Raw genomic sequence first — 15819 nt, forward strand, 5'->3', positions numbered from 1 at the left:
ATTCATAAAAGTTTTACTTATATATAATATATTTGACATTTTCTCTTTATACATTTTCTCCTTTACACATGTATATTTCCAGACAATATTTTATATAATATATAGAGATATATATGTACATAATGTGTATATTTTTAACATTTATAAATTATTCTCTCTACAACTCACGTCTGTATAATGCACGATTTTTTATTAAAACATAATATTTACTGATGATATTTAATTATACCTAATACAATTTTTTACTTGTTATACACTACTACTTATTTATATAAAAGTAGTTTTTATTGTATAGTTAATGTTTCATTCTGTAGAAATATTCCTCATCGTATTTTCTGACAATACTTTTTGCATGTGTGTACATTAATAAGTAAAGAGATGTGTTTTACTGCAAATATAATTCTTGTTCGATTGCCTTTCTTGAGTGTGTTTATAAATGAACACGTATCAATAATTGTTTTTCTTTATCTTAACTTCTGTTTTCTATAATGTTCATAAAGCGTAGATAATATATATGTATATATTTTAAACTCACATATTCTGATAATAATAGCAACTGCACGTCGCAAATAGTGATAAGCAATGATTCTTCCCCTTGTCTACATTTAATTCCACGTGACGCCACTTGCAAGTAAATATAGTATAAAGAAATAAAAATAAAGTAAAAATATTATTAAGAAAACTTTTAAATAGATTTTCAATCACAGAAATAAACAACCAGCGCGCGCAAAGAAACATAAAAAAAGATTTCTCTGTATTTCTTTAGGATTTATTTCTTCTTCTGTGCCAAAAATATTAAATCGTACACTTTTAGTGGTATCTGTATCGGTACTATAATTATGTACTTATTCTACATTAATTTTTTATTTTCTCTACGTAATATATAATACATGGACACATATAATATTCGTTCAGTTGTGAATTTCTGAGATATCGGTGAATTAACGAAAGATGGCCTCAAATAAATTCTTCTTGAAGATTTAGGACCATTTGTGAAGAAGTATAGTCGGTTTATATATTTTTTAATACAATACTGAGCAAAACCCAACAGTCAACGGATACGAACGTTTAAATATGGCAATTAGGAGGATAACGAGAAGTAAAGGTAGTCTTTCACAATCATAGTACGCAATTAACTTTTTTATGTCTCTATTGTCGAATTAATTTAATTATTTGCGTAAATCTAAAATATGCAAACGTCAAACTATTTAATACATTATACTACTTAACACATTATATTTTGTGATTTCAGAGGATTTTTGTAAGTAAGTTAACTACAATCACATAAGCATCTCGTTAGAAGCACATTGTACGTGTGCTTTAAGTGTTTATGTACTATATTGCACATCATAACGCTGTAAGATAATTACTCAGGTATAATTTGCTAATTTTCTAAATACAGTAATGTGTTAGCGAAGTTAGAACAACAGAAAAGTAAAGAAAGTAAGTTAAATCTCAGTGTATACACAAGTTAATCTAACATAGAAATTAATTTAAATATATAACAAATCGTAAACTATCGTCTATTTGTGTGTGTATTTAAAGATGTAATTAAGACTAGGATTATTCTAGAAAAAAATTAGATAATTTCGTTAAACACGCAATATCATTAATTTTAGCAACAATCTTTGAAAATACGAAACCTAAGTACGTACTTAGAAATCTGATATAATAGAACATTTTTTTTTTCTTAAATTCTGGTCTGATTATAACACGTTTTCAACTGTTCAATACTTTTTTATCAACTTTTTATTCTAGTGCATATTCAGATCGAGTGCGATCTGACATTTTTCACATTTTCTCGATTACGTGTATTTTGACAAAAATTATAGAAAATATCGAGGTATATCAAAACCTTCGCGTGACTGTGCAAAGTTACAGTTAACATGCAGAATTATAAAGTGATAAATTCTAGTGGACATTTTGAGAGGACGTACAAGGTTCGTTGCCAAATTTGTTTTAACACACATAACCATTAATTTATGCGTTACTTTGTGAGAGATACAACATATTAACTTATAAGACACACTGTGTTTGTAATTTCGTTGATTGAGTAAAAGATTTACGGACAGTTTTTATTTAATAACCCCCCTCTTTAATGTTGCAATTCCTTCATATTTTTTTTTCTCGATAAGATGTATATAATTTTTAATTAAGGTACTGTGTCGCGATAAAAACGTAAAACCCCTGCCGGTGGTGCAATTGCATCTTCCAAAGAACTGCTTGCGATTTTGCGCCGATTGCATAAATTTTAAAGATTGGTCGCCAATACTGGACAGTATAATACGAGATCGGAGCTTGTCAAAAATTTGCATATACAGTCGATGTCGTCGGAAAAAGATTAGAGAGAAAGCGAATACGGAAGAGAAGCTCGTGAGATTACGGTAAATGACAAAAATGTCTTAGATAAAATCGCCTAGACAATTTATTTTTATTTGGCAGATGTGTTCTTTTCAACATGCAGATTAATACATTTAGGTAGTGACAATAATTAGTACTTTTTAAAATACTTCTGTTTTACTCTTCTTTCTTTCTCTATCTCCCAAACTTAACACTTTCATTATTTGAATTATTTCGCTATATAGCACATTCAAAACATCTGCTTTAAACAATGCAAAACAAAATTAATAACATATTTATCTCCTCCCACAAATGCAAAATATATTCATTAAGAGAATAACGTTAGATTTTTCATATGTGAGCTTAAGGCGGGTTTACTATATATGTTTCTTCTTACTTTGATTTCATACATATGTATAAATATATAGAAAAATTTATATATATTTTATTTACAATTTTTGATATTATCTCTAAAGATAGGAATTTGTAAATAGTACCGCTACAAGCGCGTAAAATATCTCTTAATGAGCAAATAATAAAATATCACAAGCATCTTTCTTTTCGGATACTACTTCCTGTAAGTTTGAGTTTGCAGGTAACATTGCGCGCGCGCGCGAAGAGATACCAAAGGAATGGTCAAAATTGGGGAAAGTTAAAAAAAATATATATACATGACCAATGCCAACAAACGATAATACATTTAAAAAATTGCAAAATGGCAAATGGACTGGCATTCTACTCGCACATTCAGGAGATGCGCGCGCAAGGAACGAGAACAGCCAGTCTTGTACACGAATTATCTGCTACGACGTTTCGCCCAATCCCTTGCTGATTGCTTGAGAAACTCGTTGATGATCACCAGTCTGGCACTCGATGGTGTACCTTTGCCACTTAAGTATCTAGAGATTCTAAGCGATGGGTTGGCAAGTAATCGAAATCTGCAAAGCTTGTCGCTGGCCAGATGTCGCATAGGAAACACAGGTTTGGATCACGCATACAATTTATAAAACCAACACTTGAAATTTGCAAAGTACTTATAAATTAAAATTACTATCAAGTTTGGATAATAGTGGAGAAAAAAATTTCAATTGTCACGAAATAACATAATTGATATTCGTATCTTGTTTTGCAGGATGCAATATGGTGCTGGAAAAGTTGCAGCACAATTTGAGTCTTCGTATGTTAAATCTGTCGTCGTGCCGTCTCACCGATAGAAGCGCTAGTATGTTGTCGCTGTTTTTGAAAAAGAGAAAAACGGACTTGTTGCAAACCGCTTTGAAAGAATCAAAGGTTCCTCGAGACGGTCACCCAATAGCGGTACGTATCTCATTAAGCAACAATATGTAATTAAACCGATATCTTATTACACAATATTTTAATGTTGCACTTATATATTTTTCAGGAGGAAGGATTGCAAGTGCTGATACTCGACGGGAATTGCAAATTCGGCGACGCTGGCTTGCGACAATTGATACGTATGCTGAAAAACGACTTCTGGTTGAAAAAGCTGTATTTACGGTCTTGCGGGATCAGTCAACGCGGAGGAGAAAGTGTGCTCGGGCTTCTGCAAACGAACAGCGTGCTTACGCACATTGATCTCCGAGATAACAAAGTACCCGCTGACATGTTGCAAATTATTCGCAAATTTCTGAAGGCGAGAAAACGTAAAGGAGAAAGAATGCCGATGAAGAAACGATTGTTTAGCTGTAAACGTATTGCGATGATTTCGAAGAACATGTTCTCCCAAAGCGAGTTGAAAAAAACCAAACGTTCCAAACATCAAGCTGTAAGTGGTCCAAAACTCTCTTTTGTTTACTTAACAATTTAAAATTTAATATTTTACATTTATTCTGTATGTTTACTTGCACTTTATGTATTATTTACGTATTTGTAGGATCTTCAATTAAAGAAACAACACGGTTGTACTTCGCAAATGTGGCGAAGACCCGGTGGCAAGAAATGTGAACCGCACAACGCAGTTGCGAGAAATCGCACAAAATGGACGAATGCGTTTGAATTGAAAAGATGCTTGTCGTTTGTGATAGAGAGTAATCGAAATCTGATGTCGACTTTGGAAAATAGCACGGAGTTTTTCGCACTCGAAAGAAATCGTCGTTTAAGAGCCGAAGAAGCGTATCGCAAACTTCAGCCGCGGTTCAAAAATCTGTTGAACAAAATTGCCACGCAACATTCTATTCACTCAAAACTTATCTATGAAAATAAAGTTTATGCTAATGTGCAGAACGTGTTGAACGAGTTAAAAATATCCATGAGAGACAAAATGCTAAAACCAGACGAAAGAAGTTTAAGTGCAAAAGCCAGCGAACACGAAGAGAGATCCATTGTTCACAAAAATTAGCATATCAAAGCAACTTTGTTTATTTTGTTACGAGAAGATTGATGGACTTCTTTAAATGGAAGACACGATAATTGTATACGTTTTTTTATACTTCTTTTATACGTAAACATTTAGTTACTCGATAACTTGAGTACAAATAATTTGTATTAATGGTTTACACACACATTTTATATTGTACGAGTTGATGCAAATAAAAATAATATACACCGTGTACAAATGGCATATTATTTAAATAATACAACCACATTTACCCTTTCTAAAACGTATTTTTATTCAGTATTCCTTTCCTAAAGATAGTTACTTACGTTCGAGTCATATCTCTAGAAATAAAAAAAGAAATTACGGAAAATATAACATATATATTGCGCCAGAGAATTCTCTAGAGAACTATATCTACGAAAAAATTAATTTTTTTTAATTAGCAGTTTATTTCTCAATAAAATGTGTAAAATTGACGATTGAGACGATTTAAACTTGATTTCGGTACAGTATCTGTCATCTAACAGCAACGGAACGAATCAATCGAGCCGCTGAAGACTTACTTTGTGCGTACAGCAGACACCATCTAGCAACAATGCAGGAAAATTAATAGTTAAAACAAATAAATTGACGATAAAAAATAGTCACTCCCTACGTATAATCCCGTAACTCCAAAACGCAAATTTTAGAGAGCAATTTAAAAGTTTAAAGCTTCATAGTTTAAAGTTTCTTTAGTTAAGGGATTTTTCGGTTTAAAATTTTTACCTTACTTATGAATATTTTTTTTTAATATTTGGTGACGATAAAGAACATGACTTTCTAAGTGTCACTATGCGACAAACCAAAAATCTCGTATATGACACTTATGTAATTATACGCAGGGAGTGACGAAATATGAATCGATTGTGTGAATCGCAGTTACACCTGCTGGTAATACAACCTGCTTTACTGTGCGATGATATGTAACGTCACACATGGTATCTCATGCATGAGTAAAGTCCGTGTTATCAGTATACATGTATACTGATAACACGGACTTTACTGTGCAACGATAACGTATCCATATCTTTCGCATTATCGACGCGTCGTACTAAAAAAGATACGCACAGATGGTGTTCCGTACACCATGTTTCTCTCTCGATATTTTAAATGTAGAAAGGACGAGAAGAGAAATAACACGCGAGTGCGCATTTTTAAATCAAAAAACGAGAAATAAAAAGAACACTTGAAAACAGATCTTGCTGTTTAATTTTGATTTAGTTCGCGTTTGTATAATTTTACAATAATACGATATTAAACAAAAGAAATTAATTTCAATGGCGCTTCGTGATTTATCTTGTTAAGATAGCAAGGCTCCCTGACTTAACGTACTTCAACTACTTCGCCGGCTACTTTTCCCTCATAATCTCTGGCGCGATCGCATAAAATTACTCCCACTCTCGTGGTTATTTTGGCACTGGCGCACAAACGGCCGGAAACTTTTCGGCCGCACTGACGCGCGGGCTTATGCTAATCACGGGGAATTCTAATCGCAGATTATAATTGTTAATTCGTTAAATGATCCAACAACTTTTGTCTTTTCATTTTCCCCCAGCGCGCGGTTTCCTCATTTAAAACTCGTTGATTTGTATGCGGTAATATTGTTTCCTACTTTTAACCAATGGCAAAATTTTACTTTATTCATGAACTACATCCTTAACGTTATCCTCTTAGAGCTCGCGCACGTTTAAAATTGCAAACTAATTTACACGCAAATTTTCCGCGTTCGTTATATTATTTATCGTTGTATACATTATAAATTGTCGTCGTAAAAACATAATTGCAAAATTAATATAAATAAATGTAATTCGTTCCCCCGTGGTTCTCTTTCAAAATTATTTCCATAAAAGAATGCAAAGTTCTGCAAATTAATGCACTGAGTTTAAATCGCGTTTGAAATTTCGTCAATATTCCCGGATTCACGAGCGCGAATCGATCTGATTACAATTGTAAAAGAACACATCAAAATTTTAATCTCGCGCGTATACGTTTTTCTCTTTCTCTCTCCCTCTCTCGCACAACCGCGAGTTTACAATTATTTCTGCTTCTCTCTCGCTTTAAGTATAATATTTTTATACGCACGTATATGCGTGTTTACAAAAAAAGATTTTATCACTCGCATATTTCTCTCTGTACATATTAAAGTTTCTAATATTACATTAATATAATAGGTAGTGAATAAAAGAGAATTTCGAAGTCACGCTATGACTATTCGGAAAAGAACTCGCTCGCGGATAAATTCTATCTGTTGGACGTTCTCCGGATATGTGCATGCCGGCACTCGTCGTGCGGCCAGCTGCAATTAATCCGTTTTATAGATGCTGCCGATGTAAATGAAGTTTCCGGTCGAGTGTTCGGAGCGGGAAGAGAGCGCGCGCGTTGCGGTGGGAAAAGCGAGTCGAGCTTTCCCCGGCCCGTTCGATGCTCGTAAAAAAGACCGTGGCTTTAACCGCCGGGTTGTAAAACCCTCTGGAAGCAATTAATAATAACCGCCCTTCGCAGTTCTCGCTCGAACGATAAAAGCGAGTCCGCCCGCCTTTTCGACGCAATCGTATCGCAATGAGCGTATAAACGTCGCGAGAAATGTTCGCTTCCTGCCTTGCTCTCTTCAATTGTGTATACGACGACTTAAAAAATACATCCCAATTCTCCATTCTGATGACGCACTTTGCTGGGAAGAAGGAAACTAGCAATTCTCTCTCGCATAAATTAGAAAAATATTAACACGTATTACTTGATGGATTTTCAAATCTGCAAGCAGGGTTTAGTTAATAAATCTGATCTCCAGTCGCAAGTCTTTCTGAGAAATGTGCGATAATCGTGTATCGGGAAATCATTGATCGATACGTCGAGCGTCAGAATTACACGATGAAGAGTTGCAACGAGACTTCTCTCGGGACACTCTCTCTCGACCGACGAGAACGACGGGAATTTTGTTCCGAAATGACGAAACATACAAACACACACACACACACAAACACATACACAGTTGGTGGACAAATCGCAACGTCGTGTCGAGATATCGCGTCGACCTTTGCGAGGCCTTCCTCGTCGTTTCTCCGGCTATATCGGGCGATTCTTAGCTCGGTGATGGATGAGAGGACGCAGACTTCGTCGACAGTGCAATACCGGACTCGGAGCGAGGAAAGACGTGAACGCAACACGTGCAGTCCGAAACGTATATACGTTTTGCGATATTGCCAGAAGGAAGATAGCAGCGTAATACGCACGGCTAGGATGAAAACAGTTGTAAATACGCGCGAATCTAAGATTCTTTTGAGAAACATCTTGCGTTTCCGTTTCGATTGCCTTCCACTTCAAGAACCGTGAGTTGTACGCGAAAGAGAATTTATTTATTCCGAAATTCTTATTTTATCTTTTTTTTTAAACAAAATGAAAATTGAACCATGTAGAACATATGATGAAAGATCATTGTGAGAAGAGGCGCATGTGAGTCAGAAATAAAGCAGTAACCGAAACGATCTTTATTGTAATTATTGTAAGTCTGAATAAAAACAAATACATACAAATAAATATAATAGAACATATTGAAATAATATATATAATATTATCATATATATTATATTATGTTTTTATAATCTCTTGTGCAAAAAAACCCGCGTTCAGAGAGAACTACAATAGAATACAAAAAACAAACCAACACAAATAAATTAAAACCGCAAGATTTTATTGAACGCTTAAATAATACAAGAAAAAACCTTATATTTTTTACGTTTATTAAGCAGTTATGATTTAATGCACCCAAGTGTATGTGTGTGTGTGTGTGTGTGTGTTTTGAACAGATTTCGCAGTATCGAGGCGAGAGAAGAGGGTATTTCTCGATTGCACGCGCGCGCGCGCGCACGAAAGAGTGAAACCAAACACCAGTTTTCGCCGGATTCCTTCTCCGGTGAATCTCGCAGACGCGAAATACTCCATCGGCCTCGTCCACGTCTGTTTATTCTCAATTTACCGCGCCAAGGTGGAAATCGCGGCACGAGTTTACCGTGCAATTTTCAATCCTTTTCTTCACCGTCTCGTCTCCGCCATCCGTTGCATCTCTCGCGCGGCTCCGCGCGACGACGCGCCCGGTCGTCCTTCTCCTCTAACCCGTCGCAACAGCCTGCAGCAACACACTCCCCCCGTCCGTCACCCTCTATTATTTACCACTTCGAAATGTCGAAGATGCTTCTTTCCGCTCCGGTGCTCGAAAAATTTCATCCGCAGTCTCTTTGGTCCGTTTTCTTCCCTCCCTTTTGACAGAACCCTCTGGTTCGAATGAAATTCGGCGACGATATTAAATTGCTGCGATGAGAATTTTTGCGAATGTGTAGGTAGGTAAAATAATTCGCGACTCTTAAAATTCTTTCTTCGGCGATATCGCGATATTTTATCATTCGAAATCGTCGAGAGTAACGAATCGTGCTGAACGCGTATATCCGTTTGAAATCACTCGTTCGCATCGTTGTTAGTATTGCCGTTTTTTAGTTTTTATTTTTTATTTTTTATTTTTTTTTTGGAAATCCGCAGAAATCTATCCCGCGAGCACCCTTGAAAATCCCCAGAATTTCTCTCCGGTATATAACCTATGCAGTTTGACGGGATAAGGATCGGCGGGAGGATGAGAAAAATGTGCCATTCCACGTGCAGCGTCGATAGCGACTCGTCACGCCAAACCCCTCCCGGGTTTCCGCGCGCGCGCTTCGGAAGGGAAAAATCCGTGAGGCGGGTTGAGGAGCGGGCAAGGGAGCGACGTTTTGTCGCGCGCTCTGCCCGCGCTCACATGTCGAAGTTATGAAAATTAATAAGAAAAATTGCCCCCATAAATTCGACGTCTTCTTCGCGAGCGCGCATCCCGTTCCCGGCAATAAAATTAGAATTATGTCGCGGAGGCTCGAGCGCGCCATCCCCTTTCAGACAACTTCGCTTGTGGATCGCAACGTGACGGCAGGAGGGACGAGCGCACGCGGGCGGTTGATAGCGTTTGTTAGCAACGCCGGAATGTGTCCTCCTGGGTTCTTAAACGTATGAGTTACCCCGCCAAGATTACATCCATGCCTTACATCCACGCCGAGCCTCTCTCTGCCAAGCGGAGGTACCTATGGTTATTAAATTCTGGAACCACCCCTTTCTCCCGTTTTCTTCTCTGCTGTTCTCTCACTCCCTGTCGTTGATCTTGCGCGCTAAGGGTTGACTTATCGCCGTGACGATGCTTGCGTCGAAAGAAAGCCGAGTTTCGCGTCGACGCGTGGCGGTTTAACGTGGGGGGGCTCGGGGATGGTGGCGCAAACGGGAACGGGATGCGCGGAAGAATTTTTATGAATCTTTTTCATCGCGGACCGCCAACCCGGAATCTCGCGTAAAAAAAAAAAAAAAAGAAGAAACGCGCGATGCGGCTCGATCGCGAGCGTAAAGAGATGCGAAGAAGTTTCTTTTCCCGGAGGTTACTTACGGAGTTGGCAAATTTTTCTACTTTCCGCGCTCTCTTTGATTCACCTTTAATTCGTACTTCCACGATATTAGCGTGGTTGGTTTCTTATTTCTGCGATTCAGGTTTGACGAAGCGTCGCGTCGCGTTTTGCGCGAAGAAAATCGAGATAAACCGCGCCGGAATCGAGTCTTAATCAAACGCAATGATCGTTAAGAGCGATAACTCGGAAGTGATTACAAGATCGTGCGAGAATATGTTTTATCGTAAAATGCGGAGTCTTTATCCTGTAATCTCTGACATTTACGTCCGGCGCGACTTTTTATTGATTAAAACGTTGCGAAAAATCTGTAAAAAAATTTACGGGGCTGTATTCGACATTTTAAATTAAAGAAATAACGTTAGTTTTGATATTGTTTTGTTTTAACATACCAAAGATATCTCATTTTCAAAAATCGCTCGAACAACAAATTTAGAGAGTTTACAAAAAACTAGAGTTGTACAGAATTTTGCGCATTGTATTGTTTGTGGATTGGACGGAAGTAATTTTTCATTTTACGAGAAACAAGAGCGTGCGCAAAACAATTGTTGAAAAATTTGTCCGCGAACAGCGATCGCTCCTTTCGCGAAGGTTTGATTTCACGAAAAACAGCGGAAAGTGCATATCTCTCATTTGTATAAACTACACATCCCTTCTCGGGATGAAACCTCATTCCGGATGGGAATCATGAACGTCGGTGGTGGGTGTCGCGAACAAAAACACGCACGTCAGTTGGAAAGCAGTCGCGTTGCAGCGGCAACCACCAGTCCCGCCAGTTATACGCGCGCGTACGTATGTATGTATACACGTGCAATAATAGCGCACGGCCGGCGGCGGACGCGTTGGCCGGACGAAATCGATGACGACCTGCCAATCGTGAAACGGCAATTTAGCCGCGAAACGAGGAACGAGTCAGTTGGCCGCGACCGCGAATAATCTCGGTCGTAGTAGATGACGGCGAATCCTCCGGCCGATCTACGGCCCGGTGTGTCTGCGATAATCGAAAATCGCCCACGGCTCGCTCGATCGACGTCGGCCTTTATTTCAGGGCCGAGCAACAACGCGCGTTCCGCTTTGCCTACCTCCCGATTGTTATTTCGGCGAAGCTATTATCTTGACAATCGAAATAACAACTCGCGCATCACGTGGATTTCAACGGGAATCGAAGCAACGTCTGTGCATACGTGTATATATATGGTATATACATATATGTAATAAAAGCATGTATTTAATCTTGTTTTTTTAAACTGCGATATATATTAATGGAACGTACGTGTTTTCGCCGCAAGATTTCGCCGAGTTACACAGCTTTCGCATCTGCTGCAAAACACGAAAAAAAAGAGGAGAAAAAATAATCGGCGAAAAATGAAAGAAAAATATTTATGGAAAAAAGATACAGGAATTTTTTTTTTTTTTTTTTTTAGTGGAAAATAGTTTTCTCCGGCTCAGAGCGAATTATATACGTTTCCTTCTCTCCTTCCCCTTCTCTTCCACTTCCTCCTCTCCCCGCGCAGGACTCAACATTCGAAAAGATTTCTCGGAAAGAGGATATAACTCTGTGTCGATTAAAAGGAAGCTGCTTGTACGGAGGGATGGCAGTTACCGTTCTGAAGAAAGAACGTCGGAGGTTTTAAGGGGTAAAGAGACTTTAAGGCGCTTACCTTGATGGCGACGTCGACGCTTCGGTAAAAGAGAGCGAAACGCTTGTCAGAAACGGAAAGCGCATCGTCTCTGCCTCTCAGCGCTTGTGTATTAATAATGGACGCGGGGAATGGAGAGTCCGAAAGGTACACTCTTTGCCACACCGACCGATTTCCGGGGGAGGAATGGGAGGAAAACGGAGAAAAGGGAGTGAAGTTCGCGCGGATCGTACATACACCTTCTCATTTCCGACTCAGATTATCCGCCGAAATAAACGTTTTACCTTGCGCACACCGTGGATCATCCTCTAACGCGACAGTTCTCGCGACAATTAAAATTTCAGCGCGACGGATAAAGCCGGTAATTACGACGTGCCTGCTCTCTCTCTCTCTCTCTCTCTCTCTCTCTCTCTCTCTCTCTCTCTCTCTTTCTCTTCAGTTGTGTATCATTTACGATCTTCTTCGAGCGGAAATTGCCGGCAGATAGATTCCGCACATGTGATTCCGTCCGCTGAATACGTACTGTCCGTTCCTTTAATAACACTCGATTGGGATTATATCCTTAAAGAGCTCAATTATTAAGAAATAAACCTTATTGACGATATCGCATTTTTTAATCGAATCTCGTTCCCAAGAAACCTTGAAGAAAACGCGCATCATCGAAACATCTTCCACTCTTTCCCTCTTTCTGAGGGAAAATCAACGTCATCACGCATGCATTCCCTTTCATATTCGTTAACCGCATTAATGTTTTTTTCCTCCCCTCCTTCTTGCGCGGTTTTGCGCGCATAAATCGCTCGTCGCAGGGCGTGTTTGCGAAGCAGAAAGGGCAATGGCGCACAAATAGAAAAAAAAAAAAAAAGACAAACAAGAGAAAAAACTAAAAAATCGGAGGTTGTTTGCTCGCGATCGCTTACAGAATGCGGCATGTGCAGGCGGGGTCACGGAAAATCAGCTTTGTCGGCGTATCGGGTTTCCGTCGGTAAAAGCGCGCCAAATTCGGCGTCGATTCGCTTTGAGGTGTACAGGCGCGGCAATGACGTTTAATAAATTCGTTGAGAAATTAACGCCCGCGCGCTGTGCTGCCGACCGGCCGCTCGAAGCGGCGCGCTACGGCGCTTCGTTCGTTCGGTCCCTTCTCCACCCCTCTCTCGTTCGTTTTCCTTCGGGAGTTTGACAGCCCAAATTAAATTGGCAGAACGCGCTTTTCCACCTGCTTTTGATGAGGCAGCCGCCGGAATAAAGCCGACAAATTGATCCGCCGGAGGGAAAAATCTGATCTCTCCCTCCTCGTTTTGTGCTAATTAAAATGAAATTTTTGCATACGGGGAAATTTTTTTCCATGGGTTTTCCCCCATTCGTAGAAATACATACGCGCGAGGTGCCGGCCCATTAGAGTTTCGTATGAAGAACGAATTGCGTTGCGGGCGCGCCAAGGTGTGAGCTTTAATAAGATCGTCGAGTCCCGCGTGATAATTTTTGCGCGCGCATGTAGGAGAGAAAATTAAAGAAAAATACTTACGCTAAGAGCTTTAATTTCCCCCGCGAACACACATTTTACATATTCGCTCCACATTGTACGAATCATCCTCCGTCACGTCGTCTCTTTCTCTCTCACTCTCTCTCTTTTTTCTTCCAGCTAGAGCTTTTTAAAAGCCTCTAATGCGCGTGTATTATTCCGCGCTGACCGCTCGAGCTTTCGCATTCGGCAGAGAATCCAGCGTCGTCGCTGCGGAATCGCTTAACGGGACCACGCGCGCGCTCTCAATTTTACCCAAGCAGCAAGCCCGTCTCGGGGAAAGAGAATCCCCTCGACTAGCCGATAACGAATTCGTTTGCTGCGCGAACTACCTCCGTGCATATAACGATTATTCAAATCGTCTCCTCCGTGAGGAGACGTCAGGAGCTTCGCGGTATTGAAGGATCCCGCGCGAACGGTTCGATTCGCAGAACGAAGAGAGGGTTGTGGAGGACGCAAACCCGCCCACCACCTCTGACGGGATATCAACCGATCTGCGGTAGGCGACCCCGGACCATTAGGCAAAGCCTCTGTTGTCGTCCTCGTCTGTCGTTACCACTCCCTCTCTTATCGTTTATCCGCCACTTCTCCCGCCGTGTCGACGCGTTAACTGAAAAGGGTGAAGCACGTGTTTCCGCGGGAAATGCTTTTTGCAAACCTCCCCTCCCAACAACGGAGGGAGCCACCCGGCGAGGCTTCGCGAGCCTGCTAAGTCCGTCGCCGCAATCCGCGGCACGTGCGTTTCCAAGACTCATCCCCCTCGTTCTTCGCTCGCGGCGACGTCGTCGCGCGACGACAACGTCGTTTTGTCGCTCTTTCCTCCCTCCTCCTTCTCGTCTCTCAGCGAAGAGATCCTTCTACCCGTCTTTCCCGCGAGTGGTTCGTTTACTCGTTCCCCGTGTCCCTTTCCTCACCACGTCGCGGAGAGGTGGCGGGGTTTCGATATCGACGCTCGCGTGCCCGGGGTCGTTCCTCGCACACTCCCGGATCGTAGGATTTGAGCGCGCGCTCAGGTAATTTGCGGCGCTCCGAGGTGCGCGCGGCGGCCGGTTCGTGCTCCCGCTTTAATACCCCGGGTGTGCGTACGGGTCCGTTCTTATGCATTATGAAGGCGCCGGTGCGCGAAGCTTTACGGAAGATCCCCCGCCGTGCGGTCGAGAAAGGGAAGAGATTCCTCGCGGAATAAAGCGGCACGAGTTAATTTTCGACAAAATTTCGAAACGAGAACTTGCGGAGAGAAGAAGATCGCGAAAAAAACTCGATCGGATTTAAGTGAATTGAATTATTCCGAGCGACTGATAAAAATATTTGTAAAAAAAATGTAAAAAACATTAAAACGTAAAAGTTCGTAAAAAACAACTCGGATTGAAAATCAAAATTGGCGGTTTTAAAGTCAAGAAATATGAAAAACATTGAAACACACTGATACGAGAGGGCAACGAAAAGAAAACGATAGAAAGCTTCTCAGGAATTTGGCGAATGTACAAATAATTCCGAGCACTGAAGAAGGCCGTCGTAAATACGTGCGTTCAACAAGAACTGTAATGTTCAACAAGAACTGTACTGGGATAATGAGAAATGAAAGTAATCGACGGCAGTTCGGTCACACGAAGCAGCGTCGTGTCGCATTTACAGGTCAGACGGAATCGACCAACCTAATTGAATCTCGTTTCGAATACCCGACGCACAGGTAATTCTCGTTTAGATCGGCTGCGCGCCGATGGTCTTTTTTGTTATTCATGACGAACATTTTCGAGGAGGGCGCGCCCGTCCGGACTCAATCCTGTTCAAATTTCCGGCCTCGAGGCGCCTAAAGGAATTAACATTCGATCTCGACCGTGCACGATAGAACACCTCGTGGGAGCCAGCGCGGCGTCCGACGCGAAAATTTTCATCGCTATACTCTCTCCCCCTCTCTCTCTTTCGTCAGGGACACACCGGTGATATCTCCCGGTATATAAAACGCATCTTCGTGTTCGGGCGTGTGTGTATTAATTAAACAGGAAAATCACAGAAAAAAAAAAAAAAAAGTATCGCACGATACCCCGGCGGCGGTGTAATCTTCGAGACGCGCGCATCTCGAATTTCGGCGGATTTACGGGATGCGACCGTTGGATTATTAAACAGGTGCAGCAGCACGGGTTAGCTTCGGGGAACCCAGATTCCCCGAAGCTCGCATCGATTTCGTCGTGTGTGCAACAGCTTTTCTGTGTTACCAATTACTCTTTATAAATGCACATACGCGTACCAAATAACAATATATAAATTAATTTATCAGACAGTATTTATATTAAATCGATATTAAATTTCTGCACGCGCAAATTTTTATTTAATGTTGAACACACAAAACACAATTAACTCGTTTCACCTTCCACACGGCTAATGATCAAATATATAGTTACTACATCTTCGAAATTCGTTAGCAGAATATTTTTCGTTAATTCGTCGGGATTGAAGGGAAATGAAAAAAATTAT

At 40.5% G+C, this 15819-nt stretch overlaps 1 protein-coding gene across 2 annotated transcripts; it reads left to right on the plus strand.

Annotated features, from left to right (window-relative positions):
* Positions 1-143: 143 nt before the first annotated feature.
* On the plus strand, positions 144-4902 carry LOC109852528 (protein Cep78 homolog). Of its 2 annotated transcripts, none has more exons than XM_020423750.1 (7): positions 144-1443; positions 1759-1940; positions 2158-2384; positions 3092-3321; positions 3473-3657; positions 3743-4126; positions 4235-4902. In XM_020423750.1, the coding sequence occupies exons 2-7, from the start codon at positions 1887-1889 to the stop codon at positions 4697-4699; spliced, it is 1545 nt and encodes a 514-aa protein (XP_020279339.1). In that variant the 5' UTR covers positions 144-1443; positions 1759-1886; the 3' UTR covers positions 4700-4902. The 2 variants fall into 2 exon arrangements, with proteins under 2 accessions (XP_020279339.1, XP_020279338.1); XM_020423749.1 differs by having other exon boundaries at positions 144-1105; positions 1253-1940.
* The last annotated feature ends 10917 nt before the right edge of the window (positions 4903-15819 follow it).

Source organism: Pseudomyrmex gracilis, unplaced genomic scaffold, assembly GCF_002006095.1.
Source record: "Pseudomyrmex gracilis isolate BER0280 unplaced genomic scaffold, ASM200609v1 scaffold_30, whole genome shotgun sequence".
NCBI classification, from domain to species: domain Eukaryota; kingdom Metazoa; phylum Arthropoda; class Insecta; order Hymenoptera; family Formicidae; genus Pseudomyrmex; species Pseudomyrmex gracilis.

What these genes read in the sequence shown, in the direction of transcription:
- LOC109852528 (XM_020423750.1), top strand. Translation starts at nt 1,887, where the DNA reads ATGCAGAATTATAAAGTGATAAATTCTAGTGGACATTTTGAGAGGACG. An exon ending in GAGAAGCTCGTGAGATTACG is followed by an intron (nt 2,385 to 3,091) that starts GTAAATGACAAA and finishes TCGCACATTCAG; the next exon opens with GAGATGCGCGCGCAAGGAAC. An exon ending in AACGTTCCAAACATCAAGCT is followed by an intron (nt 4,127 to 4,234) that starts GTAAGTGGTCCA and finishes ACGTATTTGTAG; the next exon opens with GATCTTCAATTAAAGAAACA.